We start from the raw sequence: 17675 nt of genomic DNA on the forward strand, positions 1-17675 counted from the left end.
CCTTAAGAAGAACGTTCTCTGCGAACATCAGCTTCATATTTGTAACTCCTGCTACCAGCAACTGCGTTAGTTGCGCGCGAGGTACGCCAGCTGCGACACCTCGCGGCTCTCGCGGTCTTTAATAGCCGCCACAATCGCCGAGGTGTGCAGGCAGCCCATCTCGCAGATAATCATGTCCACATAGGAGGCGGGGGTGAGGTCGTACAAGTACCCGGCGGTGTTCGAGGAGGACGAGAAGGGCACGATGTCGCTGCTAGAGGCGAAAAAGTCGCCAGCGCGGTTCGGCGTGCCCCACCCACCGGAGACGCGCGACTGCTGGACGGAGAGGGTCGGCGGGGAGGGGAAGGTCAGCGGGCTTCGACTGCCGCCGTCGCCACCGCCGTGCGCGTCGGCCGCGGGTCGCATGTCGGCCAGTTTGGTGTTCTGCGCCAAGTTCCCCACCCACACCTCCGCCACAAACTTGTAGCTCTCGCTGAAGCACAAGACAGGCTTGCGGAACAGCTTCGCGCAGGCCGCAACGAGCGCCATGCCGCACCGGCCAAATACATCGCCGTTCTGCAGCACCGCGGAGGCGCCCAAAAAGACACGCGTGCACTTCGGCATCAGCGTGCAGCACGCCGTGATAAGGCCGTAGGTGACTTCGATGCCGGCGCTGGACAGCTTGTCGGCGAGCAGGCGGCCCTCGAAGAGTGGGGCCGCATCCACGACGATGACGTGCTTCGGCTTGCACTGCGGCTCGCGCGAGCGGGAGAGCAAAATGTACTCCACCATGCTGCTGCGCCCGAAGACGAAGATGGTGTCGGTGTTCGACACGTACGGCAGCGATCGGTCCTCGACGATGCTCTTGAAGGACATCTTCACTTCCGCCTCGACCATGTCGAGGATCTTCATCGTCACCTCACGTGGGTTGCCGAGGTCGTTGATGAGGGCGGCCACCTGCGGCTTCGGGTGCATCACCTCATCCCGCAGTGCGAAAAAACGGCGCACGAGCACGTCCTTCACGTAGCGCATGCCCGACGAGGCCTCCCGCTTGCGGCGCAAAAAATCGAAATTAGTCTGAATCAGCTTCTCAAACGCCGTTGCGTCCACCTCGTTGAGCGTCGGTACGGCGAGTACGGTGGTGGCGCGCAGTAGCTCACGAAAGGCGGAGATGAGGGCCAGCACACGCGCACTGCCGCCTACGAGGAGCATCTGCTCCATTAAGATGGCCACCTCCGCTACGCGCGGATGAACGACGCCGTCACGCGGCATAACGTGGCGCCGCTCCTGCCGGTTCGCGTCCATGGTCCGCTGCACGGCGGCGGCCAGTCTCGCCGCAGCAGCCTCGCGGTCCGCCGCGGTGATTTCCTTTTCCGTCTTCTCCGCACTCGGCGCTGTCTGAGTATTTGTCCCGGCAGTGCCTTTGCCGGAAGCAGCAGCCACTGCAGCCGTCGCAGGAGCGGCGGGAGATGCGGCTTCGTGGCTGCTGCTGCCGTTGCCACCGTCCCCGCCACACACCACCTCCAGCTGCGCAATCTCCTTCATCAATGTCGCCTCCCTCTCTTTCAGTTCGGGAAGGTGGGCCTTCGCCTCCGCACTCGGGCTCTTCAACTCCTTCTGCACCTTACGCAGCGCGTCCTTCTTCTTCTTCAGCTCCCGCTGCGCCTTGACGACCGCGCGCGCCTCGTCGGAGTTCTGCCCAGCAAAGCGCATCTCCGTCGCCTTCTTCGTCTCCTTTTCCGCTTCCACAGTAGCGGCGGCAATGCTCGACGACGGACGAGCCGGAGACAGAGACGGAGACGGAGATGCCGCCTCTGCAGCTGGGGCTGTGGCAGTGCTGCTGCTGCTTGCACCCGCGCCCGGCTCTGGCCGACCGGTGAGCCCTGCCAATTTCCGCTCTACCGCCTGAACCTCCGCAGCGGCGGCCTCCACGGCTGCAGTGGCGCCGTCGACGGCGGCCTTATCGTCCTTTTTAATGCCCTTTAGCGCCTTCTCTGCCTTGCGCAGTGCGTCGCGCTTCTTCTTGAGCTCGCGCTGTGCCATTACGGCGGCGCGTGCGTTTTCAGAGTCCTGGCCCGCGAGTCGAAGCTCTGCCTGCCTCTTTGCCTCCTTCTCCTCGCTAGACATTGGGCCGAGTCGCAGCAGGTGTGCTGAGCAAAGAGGAAAAAAAAACTATGCTACAGCTACCAGGATACCAGATATTGAGAAGCGGAAAGTCCAAGGTGAATACAATTCGCTCCTCAGCGCGATTAAAAGCCAACACACAACAACAACAACGAAGACAACGGAGGGCGAACAGGAGCACGCGAATCTCTGCTTCTTGTTTGGGAACTATCCCAAGCAAAGCGGGAGGCAGATCACCGTGAAACGCGGTAGCTTTTGAGGGATAGAAGATATACCCCACGTGCAGAAGAGGCGGAGTGTATCAGCAGAAGTCGGGCAGCAAGAAGTAGGAAAAGAGGAGCGTGTAAGTGAGCAGGAATGACTCGTTTTTGTTTTCATGCTCCTGTAAACCACATGCGGCATCCGAAAGCGATAGAGCAGGAGAACTGCGCTCCGCAAAAGGTGTTTGAGCCTCCACGCCGTAAGCGTGTTTACAGTTGCGAAGCCAAACGAGGAACTCCTGTGAGGCACGGCAAACTCAAAGAATGGAATAGTGAATAATGCGGCAGTGTTCGTTGCAGCATAAGCAGCGTGCGGTGACGACTATTCGAGCACAGATGCACAACAGACACGTTTCCGGGACCGGCGTTGCGTCTGTCCTCCGTCAGATGTGCTCCGCATCTTCGCACCCCGAGCAAGAAGCAACGCGTCGAGCCCCGCATGACTGCACTGCGAGTGATACTAGTAGGTATCATACGCAATAATAATAATAATAAGATCCTTTTCTTTGGAGCGCTGTCTTTCCATGTTTGCATTTCGATTTTGAGCTTGTAAATGAAAAGACAAGAGGACCAGAAGAACAGAAAACGAGTCGAAGATACAAACGAGTACACCAAATAAACGGCAGCTGAGAGCTACATACAGAACCTTAAACCGCAAATAAATCGCAATAAAGCCGCAGCCACTACAAACAGACAAGAATAAGAAGAGCATACCCCATTAGCGCAAATGCTCACCGACACCTCACAATATTGGAAGCCGAGAAAAAAACAAAAGAAGAGATCTGTGTAGATGTGCGCGCGCCGGTCAAAAAAGGAAAACAAAAAGCTGTTTGCTCTCGATGTCGCACAACCGTAGAGCTCCATCCATGACTCCACTAACCGCAGAACGTTCTCTTGTGTTTCGTGTATGCTAGGATGCTGTTCAGTGAGCTTCCACTCTGCTCGGTTTGACCTTCTCTCTCCTGCGCGTGGAGATAAGTATTCCTCACGGCTGTACAACAACAAAAACAATGCTCCTTTTGTATAGAATCATCTTCACGCCGTGGAAGCAACAACAAGCAAAACAAAAAAGGATACGTTGTCATCAGCACAAGAGAAGGCGGAGCACACAGGGAAAAGAAGGTGTGGCACAGCATGAGCCCGACAGCAAAAAGAAAGTGTCAGCAGGGACGAAACATAGCGGAAGTCAGCATCGCATCGCTATGGGAGTCCACGGAAGTAGATCAGCCAGACAAAACGAGAGCAAAGGGGAAAAAAAAAACACAAAAAGCGAACCACAATCAACAGATCCATACAGTAGAAGGCGTGTATATCAGGAGAGGTTTTTTTGGGAAAAGGAGGAGGCGTTGCACGAGACCAAAACGAGAAAAGAATGACTAAAATGAGCGAAATGAATGAAAAGAAACATGAGGTACAACGAAAAGACAAGACGCAGCAAATAGAGCTGCTACGTACACACACGCACCTAAAGTCCCACAGCCTCGCGGATTCAGAGCAAGCAACTGCCACTAAAATAGGCAAGTGGATACACGGCAACAAAGACTGCACACGCATGCGGGTGTTTGAAGGGAACACCAGATCAGCTCACTTGAGTGAACCATTCAACGCAGAAGCGACTGCAGAAGTCCAAGAGGGAAAAGAGCGACTCAGGACACACATCAAGTGTGACAAAACAACAACAGCGTCCGCTCACCAACCTGAAGTCCCTTTGCCCGTTCGCATTCTCAACGGCGTTCGCCTGAACGAGGATCAAAAAAAAATCAGTAGGTGTCATGTATTTATTCCTCGTGAACGGCTGTCGCCTTGGAGGCTTTGCCACGCGGCTGCGAGCGGCGAGCCCCGTTCCTATGGATGGCGTCGATGTCGTCCTGCAGGCGCGTTATCGTCTGGCCGTTCGCCACGCGCTCCTTCTCCAGCGTCTGCTGCAGCTCCGCGAAGTAGCGGCGGTGCTCGCGATCGACGCGCTTCATCTCCGTCTGCGTCGAATCCTTGGCGTGCTGCAGCGCGCCGGCGCGCCACTCCATCTTTTCGATTTCGCAGTCGATATTCTCCATGTGCAAGTTCGCGACGAGGTGTGACTCGTACAGTTCCTCAATCTCGCGCGTCAGTTCATCGAGCACCTCCACATCCACGCGCTCCGCCTCGTTCTCATTGACGTCGTCGCCGGCGACAGCACCGCCAATCAGCTCCAGCCGAGTCTGCAGCTTCGCAATTTGCATGGCGCGGTGACGGATGGCCAGGTCGTTCGCTTTGGTCAGAGAGTCTTCCTTAGAGAGCTCGTGCAGCGCCACGCGACGGTCGAAGTTGCTGTGGCGAATGTAGTCCTCCCTCGTCAGGCCCTTATGGCCCTTGTCGGCGATCTTGTCCTTGCGGGCGACGGCGCGTGTCAACAGGTTGCGCTCCTTGCGCAGCTCCGCCAGTTTTGCCTTGCGCTCCGCCAGCACCTCCATCGCCTCCGTGCGCTGGCTTACGGCGTCCGTCGTCTCCTGCAGAATCGAGGCGAGACGCAGCAGCTCGCGCGACTGGCCCTCGAGCTGGACGCGGATGTTCTCGCGCTGCTGGTAGAGCGCGACGGCGGCCTTTTGCGCGGCGCCGTAGGCGTTCTTTTTGCGCAAACCGGCAGCGGCGCGGGAGTTGCCGTCTGCATCTGCGTCGGCCGCCTCCGAAACGCGCGCGAACTCTTGCTCGGCAGCCTCAACGTGGGCGTCCTCCTTGACCAGCGCCTCCTGCAGCATCGCCTTCTCTTTCACGAGCTCCCTGTGCTTGCGGATGGCGGCCTCCACATCGCCGCACTTGTGGGCGAGGTCGTCGATGAAGCCCTGTGGCAGGTCGGACGAGGTGGCCGACGGCCCACCGCGCACCGTCGACCCCCGCGAGCGACGCGACTTGGACGGCGCGGTGCTGCCCATGCTCTCCCGCATCTCCGACATCTTCGCGTTGGTGGCGTCCGACACGTCGAGGGAACGCTTGGTGGACCGCAGGTGCTCCACCTCGCTACGCAGCGCCTTTGCCTGACCGTCCAGCTCCACCAGCTGCCTCGACAGCTCCAAAACGGAGGGGTTTGACATGATGCTGTAGGGGGAGGGAATGTTTGTGTTGTCGTATCTTTTCTTCTGCGATGTATGTATATATGAGCTACAAACGAAGCGATGAATACAGTTCTAATGATTAGCGGTGCTTCCGTGCTGGATGTGGAGAATGGTGGTGTGGTACGAATACAAAGAAAGAAAAAAAAGGCGTTGTGCGTGAAAAGAACGAAGAAGATCCAGAAGAGAGAGGCACGACACGCGCGACAACACTCGTGGCTTTCTTGTTTCGATGCGGCAAAGACGGTGACGATAAAAAAAAAAAGGATATATAAGACTCTATGTATACAGGATATAGGTGTACACGGAGAAATGATGCTAGCTTCGTATATAATAGAAGAAGAAAAAACTGTAGGCACTCCATTTTTTTTTGTTTTGAAATCAGTTAACAGGGAAAGGTAGTGAAGGCGAGAGGTTTAAGCATAGAGAGCACAGTGATAGAAGATTATTAAGCCTCGACGATTGTTATCCGCATATCGCGTTGTTGTTGTTGTTTTTTGGTGGGGTTGTCCGTCGTCCTGTTTGCCTTTGCCCCTCTTCTGTAGCCACCAAAAGGTGTCGTCTTTCCAGGGAAACGAAACGATCTCTTGGTAGTTTTTGCTCTGGCTGACGTGCAAAGAAATCTCCGTTTCTGAGCCGAGGCAAAGAGCATCGTACCACTTTTTCTGATACACAACGTTAATCCACCTCAAGTCAGCTGGAAAGGGTCTGCTACAGCTGGGGTTCACTGCATTTTACTTGAAAATGGGGGTTGTGGCCACACATAGGTAGCAACGATCCGTGTGAACGAAGAAGAATACGAGGGTACGGTAACGAGCACGCCTACAGCGCATGCTTCACAGAAAAAAAACTGGAGAGAGAAACACAACTTCAACAGAACGGAACGAGTCGCTGGCAGCACGTCGTACTCTACACTAAAAAAGTCATAATCCGAAACCCAAAACAACGGAGCACATCCGCTGAGCATGGCAGTTGTCCGCGAGAGGCGAAAAAAAAAGAGAGTTCTTTAACAGCAGCGGCGAAGCGCAAGGGAGAAGCAGAACAAAAGTGTGAGGAGGACGTGCAGATACCTAAGATTTCAAATCTGGCCCTTGCTTTATGAGTGCTGCCGATCTTCCCTTCTTATTTTTCTTTGTTGCTGTCATCCGCACCCCTGCTTGGCTGCGAAGGCGTCCCTTCGGTGGTTTCTGCCTTCGTTGGAGCCTCGCTAACCACCTTTTCCCACCCGCGTGCACTGGCGCGACGACTTGCGAGATCAGCCCCTTCCGCGGAATCCTTGGGAAGCGAGGAGGATGAGGATGATGACGGCGATGACGATGGCGACGACGATGGCAGTCGCTCATCAACTCCGTAAAGCTTGTTGACATCGGTGTCCAACGGCGCTGCGTGGTCACGGCGATCGGCAAATGTTATCGGCGCCGGCTTTGCTGCATGCCCGCGCGTGTGGGGGAACTGGAAGACGGGGTGTTGCGTGCTGTCGTCCTCATGCACCTCTACCCCTGTCTCCTTATTCGCGTCCTCCTTGTTGTGGCGCATGACGTCCATAAACTGGTCGTAGTGGCCGCGAGGATCGGTGAAGCCCTTTGCGCCTTGCGCACGCGACATGGAGAAGTTGAACTCCGCCGCCTCTCGCATCTGCGCGCGCGTCTGCTCCTCGTTGGCGGAGAGTCGCTCGTTGTAGATCGGCACGCCGTGAATGGTGTCCACCGCACGCTTAATGCGCCGCGTCCGGTCAAGCCACCACAGAAACTTGGCCTGGTTCCGTTCATCCTTGCCCATGTCAGCGGCGTACACATGCTTGTAGATGTTCTTGGAGGTGGTGTTATGCTTCCGGTGCATCGGCAGCATTTCCGGCTTCTCTGCCACCTCCTCCTCCGTCACGGTGGCCTCTCCACGCTCCAGCTGCTCAATGCGGCGCTCTTCGAGCATATCCTCCAACTCACTCACCGCTGTTGCGCGCTTCTGCCGCAGTTTTTCGCGGTCGCTGGCGCCGAGGTCGTCGAGGGTGCGCACACCGCGTGGGCGGTTCGTCAAGTACTGCTCGTCCTTCTGCACCTCTTCCTCGGAGTACCCAATTTGGCGAAGTATTTCCGCCTCGCGGGCCTTCTCAAGTTGCGTCTTGCGCGCCGCCATGTGCGTGTTGGCGTCGTCTATGCTCTTATGCAGCTTACCCTTGTAGTTGCGGTACTGTGTGCGGGGCAGCTCGACGGTGTCTAGGATATCTTGCAGCACGTTGCGCTCCAGTTTTGTGAAACTGACCAGTTCGTCGACGCCCTTCTTGCGCTGCTCCGGGGCCAGCACCCAGCGCAGATCCTCATCGTCGATGCGCCCACGCACCAGGGCGTAGGGCTCGTACTTGTCCCGTTCCCACGAGAAGGGGAGATTGCCAGAAATCACAGCCTGATCCGTGCGGGTGTTGTCCATCATTTCCAGGTAGGAGTTCAAGTACCACCGCGGTGCCACGTGATCCGTCAGCTCCGTGCTGCTCGCATCCTTCGAGGTCTCGACGTACATGAGTGGCTCCGTGTTCACGTCGTCTGTGCGACTGTTGATGCCCTGCGCTGTGAACTGCGGCTTCCTAAACTGCTGTTCGACAGGGGTTTTGTCGAGTCGTGGCATTTTCTTCGCGACGTAGCGTACCGGCGCCTCGCGGGCGGGCCTGGCGGCTGCTGTGCCCATCTCTCCGCACTACAATGATCGAAGTCCTCGCGAATCACTGTTTTGAAACGTTCCTGTGTGGAAGACGGTCGGTGTGAGGAAAGAAAGAAAAACAAAAAAGAGGCCCTTTATGTGCAACGCCACCGTCACAACGAACCCTCAGAGATCAGCACTGTCAACACTCCGTTGAAGCAACACGTGAGGGTTGTCTTTTGCTGGCGCTGGTGGAATGTACACAAGCAAAGACGAAGAATCAAACAGAAAGCCGAGCAGGCGTGGTGTGTCGTACGCAGCACAGAAACGAAGGAGAGCAGAGCAGAGTTGTCAGAGAAGGAGAAGAGAGAAAGAAGGAGAACGTTGATTTTTGTTGCAGTTGTTGTTGTTGTGAAAGAGAAGCAGCAAGCTTCCATGACGGAGATGCATTAAAAAACCGCACCATCCGGCCAATAGAAGAGGAAGTAGACGCGCCTGCCAACGTTCTCTTTCGGGTATCATACAAAGATTGGGCAGTGATTACCCTCTAGCGCGGCGGTTAGACAACGCTACGTGGAAGTGGCCGCTCCGTGAGCAATGCAAGACGCACAAGAGCGAGAGCTGTTCACCCCGGCCAGCAAACATATGCAAGAAAGACGCCCGTGCATGCGCTGAGCCGTATACCCGCATTTCGTGCGGCCAAGTAGCTGCCTAGGCACCAGCACGCAGCTCAGAAAGGCAGCAAAGCGATACCAGCTCTACGGTGCGGAGCAGGAGTACATGATATTTGGTGAAAAAAGGAATGTTTTTGTGCCATTGTCGAAACGATCTCGTAGAGAAGAGAAAAGGGAAGATAAATAGAAGGAAATACATAAAAGAGGGTATCTATGGGTGGTTGTGCGTGAGGCTGCGCGGGAGGCAGCGCGGAGGGAGTGCGAAATGCAGCACGAGTAAGATATAAAAAACGAGGAGCGTGAGAGTCAATGAAGAACGCTCACGTCTCCACCGCACGGGCGCACACGCACACCCTCGCACGCACGCACCGCGCAACGACACGCAGTCAGCATCGGTGATGCGGCGGGAGGGGGGAGAAGAGAGAACTTCACTTCTTCGCGGCCTTCTTGTGGGCAGCCTTCTTCGCCGGCTTCTTCGCCACCTTCTTCGTGGACTTCTTCGCCACCTTCTTCACGGCCTTCTTCGCAGCCTTCTTCGCCGGCTTCTTGTGGCCAGCCTTCTTCGCCGCCTTCTTCGCCGGCGCCTTCCTCTTCGGCGCGGCCTTCTTCGCAGCGGCCTTCTTCGCGCCAGCGCGCTTCACGGCAGCCTTCTTCGGCGACGCGCGAGGCGACTTCTGCGGCGAGGTAGCGGCAGCAACGGCGGCGGGCACGGCAGCGGGCGCGGCAGCGGACATCTTCGAAAGGAGCGGGTTGGGTGGGAGAGAGGAGGGGGAGTGAGTACGAGAGAGAGAGCGGTGAGAGCGACTAGGGAAAGCTGTGCAGCGGCGGAATGGGGGCGGCGAAGGTGGAGTGAAAGGCGTCGGAGGCGAGTGCGAAAGGTGCAAATACAAAAGGAAAGTGAGAGGAAGAGGGAAGATGTCTTGATGGGCGGGCGTTGGAAACGACGGAGTTCACAGAAGAAACCACCCTTGAGCTAGCAGCGGTCAAAAGAAGCAATGCGTAGGCAAAAAGTTTCGTTCTCTTCGCTGTCGACACTTGTTGGCGGACAACATGAGAAAAGGCGCCTCCTGACGAAGCAGGGCCCATATATCGGCAACAATAATAGGTTGTTGTTGTCTTTAATCAGTTTCATGGATGGACCTTGTTGTCTTGCACAACCGCAGACGGTTTAAAAGGCACGGTGAACCACAAAAAGCCCTTTAAGCACGGCTGTCAGCAGCATTCCAACAAAGACTTGTCAATAAACACTAAAAAAGTATTGCCTTTCAGTTCAGTAGGGCATTGTTAACATAATTTATCACAGGAGGAGAGAGCTGAGCGGTTCCTTTATCCATAGGGCCAGCAAAAGTGGCGTTTTGTACAACACGGAAAGGAGAGTCAAGCGAGTTTTTGAGGACTGTTTAGCAAAAGTGAATAGAGAAAAGAGAGACAGGAAAAAACAAAGGAGGAGAAAATCGATCATGCGTGTTGACGGCAGTGGAACTGAAAGACGGTTATTGCTCATCGATCTATCAACGATAAGGAGAGGGCCTTGAAAGGCACCACATACTCAAAGAAAAGAAGAAAACGTTGTCCGTGGTGACGGTTTTTGCAGGGCGTCGGTATCAAGCCAAAAAAAAAAGGCATCTAAAATAGAAAGAATGCTAGCGATAAACTTAACAAAAGCACAAGACAACAACACCACAAGTAATTCTTTGCCTGATTGGCGCCCGTGGCGCCATACACGCACGCGCACCTAATCCTCGTTGCGCAGGTAACGGCGCTCCAGGTGTGCGCGGAAGTACTTGGTGGTCAGCGGCTCGCCGGTTGCCTTCACCACGACATCCATCATCGTCGGATACATGCAGCCCACGCTCCACACCTTCTCCCGCTGCTTCTCAAGGATGGGTGTCATGTCGCCGGTGCGGATGCACTTGTCCACGGTGTCCTCGCCGATCTCCTTCTTGATGGTGGTCATCAGCTGCGCGGCAAAGATGGACCCGATCGCGTAGGACGGAAAGCCAGCGTAGTAGCCTGAGGACCAGTGCACATCTTGAAGACAGCCGATGTCGTCGCGGCCTTCCGTGTCGATGCCGAAGTACTCCTTCACCTTCTCCGCCCACACCTGCGGCACCTGCTCCGGCTCCATCTCGCCGTCGATCAACGCGCGTTCGATCTCGAAACGCATGATCACGTGCATCGGGTAGCACACCTCATCCGCAGCAACACGGATGAAGCCTGGCTTCACCACCTGGTTCAGCTTCCGCACGTTCTCCACCGTGAAGGCGGGCTGGTCGCCGAAGTACTCCCTCAGGTGCGGCGCCATAAATTCCGCAAACGCGCCGGAGCGGCCGATGATGACCTCGCCGAAGCGCGACTGACTCTCGTGAATGCCGGCGGAGCGCGCCATGCACACCGGCTGGCCGAGTTTCTCGCGCGGGCCGCAGCCCGTCTCGTACCGGGAGTGGCCCGTCTCGTGGATCGTCGCAAACACGGACTTCTCGTAGTTGTCCACCGAGTAGTGCGTCGTGATGCGGCTGTCCTCTTTCACCATGCCAGAGAACGGGTGCGGAGCGATGTCGAGGCGGCCCTCCGGATCGTAGCCCCACACCTGCGCGAAGAACTTGCCGACAGCAGCCTGCTTCTCCACTGGAATCGGCGTCTGGAGCGGCACGATGGAGGCGTCGATGTCCTTGCGGTTCTCCTGCACCTCTCGGATCAACTGCGGCAGCCAGGACTTGATGTCGTTGAAAATCTCCTCCAGCGTTTCCACCGTGAGGCCGGGCTCGTTGTGCATCAGCATGGCACCGTACGGCGTCGTGTCTGCGTCAGCCGCACGGAGACGGCCTTCCTCGCGCGCCACCTCCACCGTCTGCTTAAAGTACGGCAGGAACATCTCAAAGTCGTTCGCCGCCCTCGCCTTGGCCCATACCTGCTGCGCCATGTTCGTCACCTTTGCTTTACGCTGCACGAACTCATCAGTGAACATCGTTTCCTCCTTCACAATGCGCTGCATCTCGCAGAAGTTGGCGCGTTCCACGTCCGTCATCTCACCCTCTGCAGTCGCCGCCTCTGCGATCATCGCCTGTACCTCTGGCGAGGAGTACATCTGGTGGATGTGGCTGACCAGCACGGCCATCGCCTCTCCGCGTGCCTCGGCGCCGCAGGGCGGCATCATGACCGAGGCATCCCAATATCCAAGATCCACGAAGTGCTGAAAGCGATAGGCCTTCTCGAAGACACCCTCCAGTTTCTTGTAGGCTTTCATGGCGATATAGGTGAACAACGCGTGTGCGAGGAGAGCAAGACACTATGCGAAGCGATCAGCAATGATATCAATAGTACACAAAACAGCGCATAATAAAGAGAGAGGAAGCAGTACGGGAGTTGCCAGAAAAGAAGAAAGACGGAGGCACGTGAGAAGGTTGAGAGAAAAGCGAAAAAAAAGAAGGCACGATTAGCTGGAAAAATAAGATAGGAGCGTTAGCCGAACCTTTGATGGGCTAATACGCTTGTTGCTCTTGGTCACTCTGTGCCAAAGGAACGCCACCTAACGTGGGGTAAAGTGATACTCCTCCAATAACTGTCAGTGCCGTTGAGTTCATCGTGAAAGCAAGGCTGGTTTTTTTGTTTCGCTTTTCTACTCGTTCAAGCGGCATTGTGCGTGCTTTTGCTCTCGTCCAACACTCGCTGAGTTGGCACAGCCAAAAGCAGTAACAGAGTAATCCGTGTTAGTTTGACATACTTCTTTTATTACAGTTATTCTTACGCTTCTTTCGTTATGTATCCGCTAAGATACACGTATAGAGTACTTGACATTCAGCGACTTCGAAATCCTAACACTGCGTTGCTGGCTGCGAAAACGTGCGAGAAGAAAAGAGGAACTCACCCCGCATGGTTTCACGGACAGGATTCAACGGCATTTCCATGACACTCGCAGTTCATCACAGACAAACGCGGTGCGCTGAGCTGCAATCATTCTTTCTCTCTTTTTTTTTTTGCACCTTTGCAACGTAATGCTTTTTTCTAGTTCGACATCCGCCGGTGGGGTCATCACCAAGTTTTGTGAATGCTTTCGCCGCGTCGGGGCGAAGAGAGTACCAAACGAGCCACTATGAAGCCAGAAACGGCAAAAGAGGCGCGAGTGACGGAAGCCCGATACAAAAAAAAGGAGTAGAAAAGCATAACGAATCCAAATCGCCACCACAAGAAGACAGTACAGAAAAAAAAAACACCTAACAAATACGAATCGACATCTCACCCACTACACACTAAGAACAAAAGGAATCAGGTCAGGAACCGTTATCGGAAAGGAACGCATCCCCGTCCGATTCGCCGGCAGTCTGCGCAGCTGTTTCATTTAGACGGCAACTTTCCTCGACGCACCGCCAGCCCACAACCAAAGAAAATGGAAAAGGTCTATCTGTGTAAGGCTATTCACCAGAAAGAAAAAAAAAAGCGAAAGCAAAAAGACAGGAAACAGAGTAGCGATGAAGCCAGAAGTCAATGTCCTTAAGCTTTTCAGGGATTACGCCTCTGTGTCATACTTTTCTATGATCTCGTGCGATGGCCACACACGCACCATACCATCCTCAGCGCCAGACGCGTAGGAGTTGCCGTCGGGGGCCCAGCGGATGTGGAACACGGGGCCGTGATGTCCTCGGTTAGACTCTACCTCTACGCCGTCCAACGTGAACTCCTTCGCCTTCAGCTTCGACCCGGCCGCCACACGCTGGCCTTCAGGCGAGAGAGACGCACACTCCACATCTTCGCTGGTCGTGAAACTGTTCTTAATCTCCAGCGACGTCGTGTCGATGAAGCTGATGCTCTTCTCGTGAGCCGCGACTATCGAATGGCGGTGAGTGTACTCCACAAAATTCAATCCAGTGATCTCGCGGCGCAGGTAGGGACCAGATGTGTCGCGAAGATCCCACTTCATGATCACGTTCTCGCACGCGGTGACCATCGTATTGGAATCCAAAAAGTACGTCGCCTTCACATTCGTGGCATCAGGGCTGCTGAAAGACAGCGGCTCCGCGTCGTAGCGCGTGGCGTCGAAGATGCGGATGATGCCGTCAAAGCAGCCCGTCGCGATGCGCTGATCCATCCAGTCACACGACTTGATGTACTTGGGGTGGCTCCATGCGTGCAGCTTCTTGCCTGTGAGGGCATCCCACACCATCGCTGAATAGTCGCCGCTACCCGTGACGAGCCGCGTGGCACCGGTGTTGAAAGCGGAGCAGAACACCGCACCCTTGTGGCCCTCAAAGGTGCCGACCCAGTCGCCCGTCTGGCCGTTGCGCAGCATCGGCTTCGCATCGTGGCAAGACGTCACAAACCAGAAGGTCCCATCAACAATTTCACTGTAGTTGATGTGGCACACGGGACGGGTGTGGCCTGAACAGATCTTCACCTTTGTGATATCGGCGACACCGTTGTCAGCCACCGGGCTCGCAGGGGCAACCTTCCCTGTGGGCGCGACGTATTTGCTCATTGCGGCAACTAGCGAGTTAAAGGAACACGCGGAGGAGAGAATGAAGGGGAGCGCGTTACGCGGCACAGGAAAGCTACGCTACGCTCTCGCCAGCAGTGTCCAATTCTGGCAAAAGTATCTTGTGTGGGCTTGTTCAACACTGCACTGAATTAACACTCTGCTACTCCACGCACAACAATTAAGTTACGAGTGGGGAAACCTTTCAAACTTAGGTCACACTTGTGCGCGCAAGAAATCAAATGTCAACAGTAGAGAAACAACGAGTCAGCACCTTTGAGATACGCCGGGGGCGGAGACAAAACGTCGTAGTTCAATGAAAGACGAACAAGGCAAAAACTGTAAATGAGTGCACTTCCACTGCTCTGCTGCAATCAAATATCTTTCTACTTCTTTCTCGGATGTGGGTGCCTGTGTGTGTTTGTATGTGTGTGTCTGCGTATACGTGGCGAAGAAAGAAATGTTGCTATTGTTGGTTGAATACCAGTCAATTTAAATATCCTGCGTGGAGCAACAAATAAAAATAATGACTTACGTGCACGATTCACCTCAACGTTTTTGCTCAACGAAACATAACAAGAAAGAGCGAAGAGAGAAGGCGATATAAAAAGGAAAGATAAAACGACATGTTTCCAATTGTTATTCTTCCTTGCACTTCATTTTCTTCCACACTATCCATCTATAATGCTGAAAAGAAAACGTTCGAGAAAAGTGCATTGCCGAAGAGGAGTCAGGACAGCGGTGATGTGGCAGACACAGAGCAGGAAGCAAAGTCCAACGACACTAAAAAGGGAAGAAGAAAAACTGTCCCTTAGGGGGAAAAGGTAGAGTGCTTCTATTTCGAAGGTCCTCTTTGGCAACCAGCCTTGCCTTCTGGCTCGCTTGCAGCCGTGTGTATCTATTACGGCAAATCCTCATTCATTTGAGGTTTACGATCCCATTTTTCTTTAAAAAAAACACAGAGGAATAATTAGCCTTTTCGTTAATTAAAATACACCACCTGTAATCTCAAGCTGTCCTATCACACCTACATCATGTTGGAACCACAAAAAAGACGAAATCGTTCCAGGGAGTCTGCCTTGTTGTGGTAGCCAGTTCACATCCACCTCTTCTTTGAGTGAACTCTCTCACCAACGTTTGCGACCTTCCGTCAGAACTGTTTTCCTATATAAAACAAAAAAGAAATTCATTCAATGTGATTTTCTCCGCATCCCCACCGAAACAACAGAAGTACTACATCGCTACGCAGAAACCATAGTATGCATCAAGGAAATGTAAAAGCATTTATAACGCCCATATGTTTACCTGGTTCTATTTTTAAAAAAAAAAAGAGAAAAAAGATGCAAAATGCAAAACCTCGTCATGATTGCCTCCTAGTAAGGTAGACAAAAAAAGTAGAAGCTCTGTCTTTTCTTTATCAAATCCGCTAGTCACCTCACCAAAGTCACCGGAAGACAATCCGTTGCCTTCAGCGCATCTGCGGTTCAAATATACAAATAAAGCACACTTCCACATGCGCCTTTGCATTATGCCAACCGGAATCGCAAGTAACATAGCCATGCTTTTTTCTCCCTTACAGTACTCCAATTATTGCGTTCGCTGGCGCGGCACGGCGCGCAAGACATCGTCCACACGCAGGATCATCTCAGCAGCCTCGGAGGCATAGGCGACCACGGAGCTCTTCACCTTGTACGACTCCGTGATGCCGAGAGCCTTCACGTCTGCAATGTCTCCGAGAATCACATCAATGCCAAACGTTTTGTGGCCTTGGTAGTGCTCAGCCTGTAGACGCGTAACGAGGTCGTTGCTATCAAGACCGGCGTTATCAGCGATGATGGCGGGGAGAGTGCGGAGCGCCGCGGCAAATGCCATCATCGCGAGTTGCTTCTTTCCAGCGATAGTCTTAGCGGTTTCCTCAACAGCATTGGCCATGAGGAATTCGGAGCAGCCGGCGCCGAGCACCGTGCGGGTCTCTTTGACAGTCTGGGAAATAACACAGATGGCGTCGTGGATTGAGCGTTCGGCCTCGTCAAGGATGTGGCGCGAGCCTCCCCGTAGCACAATCGTGCACGCCTCACCTTTGGGAAGGCCCGAGAAGCGGATCACAGTACCCTCTCCAATCATCACCTCGTCAATCTTCTCCGCAAAGCCGTACTGGATGTTCGAGCTGTCGTCGAAGGTGGAGACGACGTCAGCGCCCAAAGCCTTCGCGAGACGCTCAATACCCTCGAAGTCAGCGTGCTCGATAGCCATGATGCCGTGCTGCGCAAAAATTTCCTCAGGGTAGTTGTAGATGAGCTGACGGTTGATGAAGCAGTTGATATCGTGCTTTATGATCTGCATGCACTTCGCCTTCATCTTCGCCTTTTCCGACGCCTCCACCTGGGCCAACTCCGAAACGCTATCAACATTCACCTTCGCGCCAAAAATCTTAATTTTGTCCGTGTCCATGGGCGTGTTCGCCACAAGGATCTTGGCGTTCTCAAGGTGGCGAGGCTGGCCAATGCCGATCCGCTTGTCCAGCAGGAAGCCAGGTTCCAGGTAGCTGTCACGAAGAATGCCGCCGAGCTTCTTCATGATGTTGATCATCTCGAGATTGCCGCTTCCTTTCAGACGCAGAACAGCATCTACACAGAGTTTTGCAAAGTGGTCTGACTCGACGGTGATAATCTTCGAGCTCAGTGTCGTCTTGGCAATCCGAGTCAAATCTTCGTAGAAAAGCTCCTCATCCTTTCCGTGATCCTCCGCGGAGTCAGCGAGCGCTTTCTGCGCCGCAGTAGCAGCCATGCGGTACCCCTCAATAATAGTTTGGGGGTGGATCGACTGGTCGAGAAGCTTCTCAGCATTGCGGAGAAGCTCGCCCGCAAATACGGTGACGCTGGTCGTGCCATCACCAACTTCGTCGTCCTGTGTCTTGCTCATATCGATGAGAATCTTCGCGGCTGGGTTATCCATGAATAAGGATTTCAGGATGGTCGCGCCATCGTTTGTGACACGCACAGATTGGGTGCGGTCCATACCTTGCAGGATCTTGTCCATGCCCTTGGGGCCCAACGTCGTCTTGACAATGTCGGCAACCGAGATCGCACCCATGATGTTCATGAGGCGCGCACGCTCGCCTTTCTCCTCGGACGCGCCCTCGCGCAGCACCTGGGACGCCTGGTTAGCGAAGAACATAGCTTGGTTGATATGAATATGTATATTTACAAAGCGCACCGCTTTTTTTTTTCAAAATATATAGTTGCCTTCGTGAAACTGCTTGCAGAAGACTGGTTGCGGCTTAAACTGTGAATAAAAATATTCCTTTAGCACAGAATTAAAAACGGATAAACAGGTGCACCGAGGAAGAAAAAGAGAAAATTAAAGAATTGAATATGAGGCACTATACGCGCTGTATTTTCTTTTCCCTTTTACATGTTCTAACAGCGAAAATTGCAGCAGCGAATAGGTT

At 54.1% G+C, this 17675-nt stretch overlaps 7 protein-coding genes across 10 annotated transcripts; all 7 read right to left on the reverse strand.

Moving 5' to 3' along the window:
• Positions 1 to 66: 66 nt before the first annotated feature.
• Positions 67 to 2356, reverse strand: ABB37_04341 (putative translation initiation factor eIF2B subunit-like protein; the record flags this gene model as incomplete). The annotated part of the gene is made up of 1 exon (XM_015801986.1): positions 67 to 2356. The coding sequence occupies exon 1, from the start codon at positions 2104 to 2106 to the stop codon at positions 67 to 69; it is 2040 nt and encodes a 679-aa protein (XP_015659387.1). The 5' UTR covers positions 2107 to 2356.
• A 1785-nt stretch (positions 2357 to 4141) lies between these two features.
• Positions 4142 to 5808, reverse strand: ABB37_04342 (hypothetical protein; the record flags this gene model as incomplete). Of its 2 annotated transcripts, none has more annotated exons than XM_015801988.1 (1): positions 4142 to 5808. In XM_015801988.1, the coding sequence occupies exon 1, from the start codon at positions 5429 to 5431 to the stop codon at positions 4142 to 4144; it is 1290 nt and encodes a 429-aa protein (XP_015659389.1). In that variant the 5' UTR covers positions 5432 to 5808. The 2 variants fall into 2 exon arrangements, with proteins under 2 accessions (XP_015659389.1, XP_015659388.1); XM_015801987.1 differs by having other exon boundaries at positions 4142 to 5799.
• Positions 5809 to 6571: 763 nt separating this feature from the next.
• On the reverse strand, positions 6572 to 8329 carry ABB37_04343 (putative mitochondrial hypothetical protein; the record flags this gene model as incomplete). The annotated part of the gene is made up of 1 exon (XM_015801989.1): positions 6572 to 8329. Exon 1 carries the CDS (start codon positions 8126 to 8128, stop codon positions 6572 to 6574), a length of 1557 nt encoding a protein of 518 aa, XP_015659390.1. The 5' UTR covers positions 8129 to 8329.
• Positions 8330 to 8890: 561 nt separating this feature from the next.
• ABB37_04344 (hypothetical protein) lies at positions 8891 to 9569 on the reverse strand. Its single transcript, XM_015801990.1, has one exon. It carries the CDS (start codon positions 9486 to 9488, stop codon positions 9183 to 9185), a length of 306 nt encoding a protein of 101 aa, XP_015659391.1. The 5' UTR covers positions 9489 to 9569; the 3' UTR covers positions 8891 to 9182.
• A 920-nt stretch (positions 9570 to 10489) lies between these two features.
• On the reverse strand, positions 10490 to 12044 carry ABB37_04345 (putative mitochondrial carboxypeptidase, putative,metallo-peptidase, Clan MA(E), family 32; the record flags this gene model as incomplete). Its single annotated transcript, XM_015801991.1, has 1 exon — positions 10490 to 12044. The coding sequence occupies exon 1, from the start codon at positions 11534 to 11536 to the stop codon at positions 10490 to 10492; it is 1047 nt and encodes a 348-aa protein (XP_015659392.1). The 5' UTR covers positions 11537 to 12044.
• A 1217-nt stretch (positions 12045 to 13261) lies between these two features.
• On the reverse strand, positions 13262 to 14786 carry ABB37_04346 (hypothetical protein; the record flags this gene model as incomplete). 3 transcript variants are annotated; one of them, XM_015801994.1, is made up of 1 exon in its annotated part: positions 13262 to 14786. In XM_015801994.1, the coding sequence occupies exon 1, from the start codon at positions 14225 to 14227 to the stop codon at positions 13262 to 13264; it is 966 nt and encodes a 321-aa protein (XP_015659395.1). In that variant the 5' UTR covers positions 14228 to 14786. The 3 variants fall into 3 exon arrangements, with proteins under 3 accessions (XP_015659395.1, XP_015659394.1, XP_015659393.1); XM_015801993.1 differs by having other exon boundaries at positions 13262 to 14773; XM_015801992.1 differs by having other exon boundaries at positions 13262 to 14755.
• Positions 14787 to 15811: 1025 nt separating this feature from the next.
• Positions 15812 to 17528, reverse strand: ABB37_04347 (putative T-complex protein 1 beta subunit; the record flags this gene model as incomplete). The annotated part of the gene is made up of 1 exon (XM_015801995.1): positions 15812 to 17528. The coding sequence occupies exon 1, from the start codon at positions 17399 to 17401 to the stop codon at positions 15812 to 15814; it is 1590 nt and encodes a 529-aa protein (XP_015659396.1). The 5' UTR covers positions 17402 to 17528.
• Positions 17529 to 17675: the final 147 nt, after the last annotated feature.

Source organism: Leptomonas pyrrhocoris (genome assembly GCF_001293395.1).
Source record: "Leptomonas pyrrhocoris isolate H10 chromosome Unknown, whole genome shotgun sequence".
Taxonomy (NCBI): Eukaryota; Euglenozoa; class Kinetoplastea; order Trypanosomatida; family Trypanosomatidae; genus Leptomonas; species Leptomonas pyrrhocoris.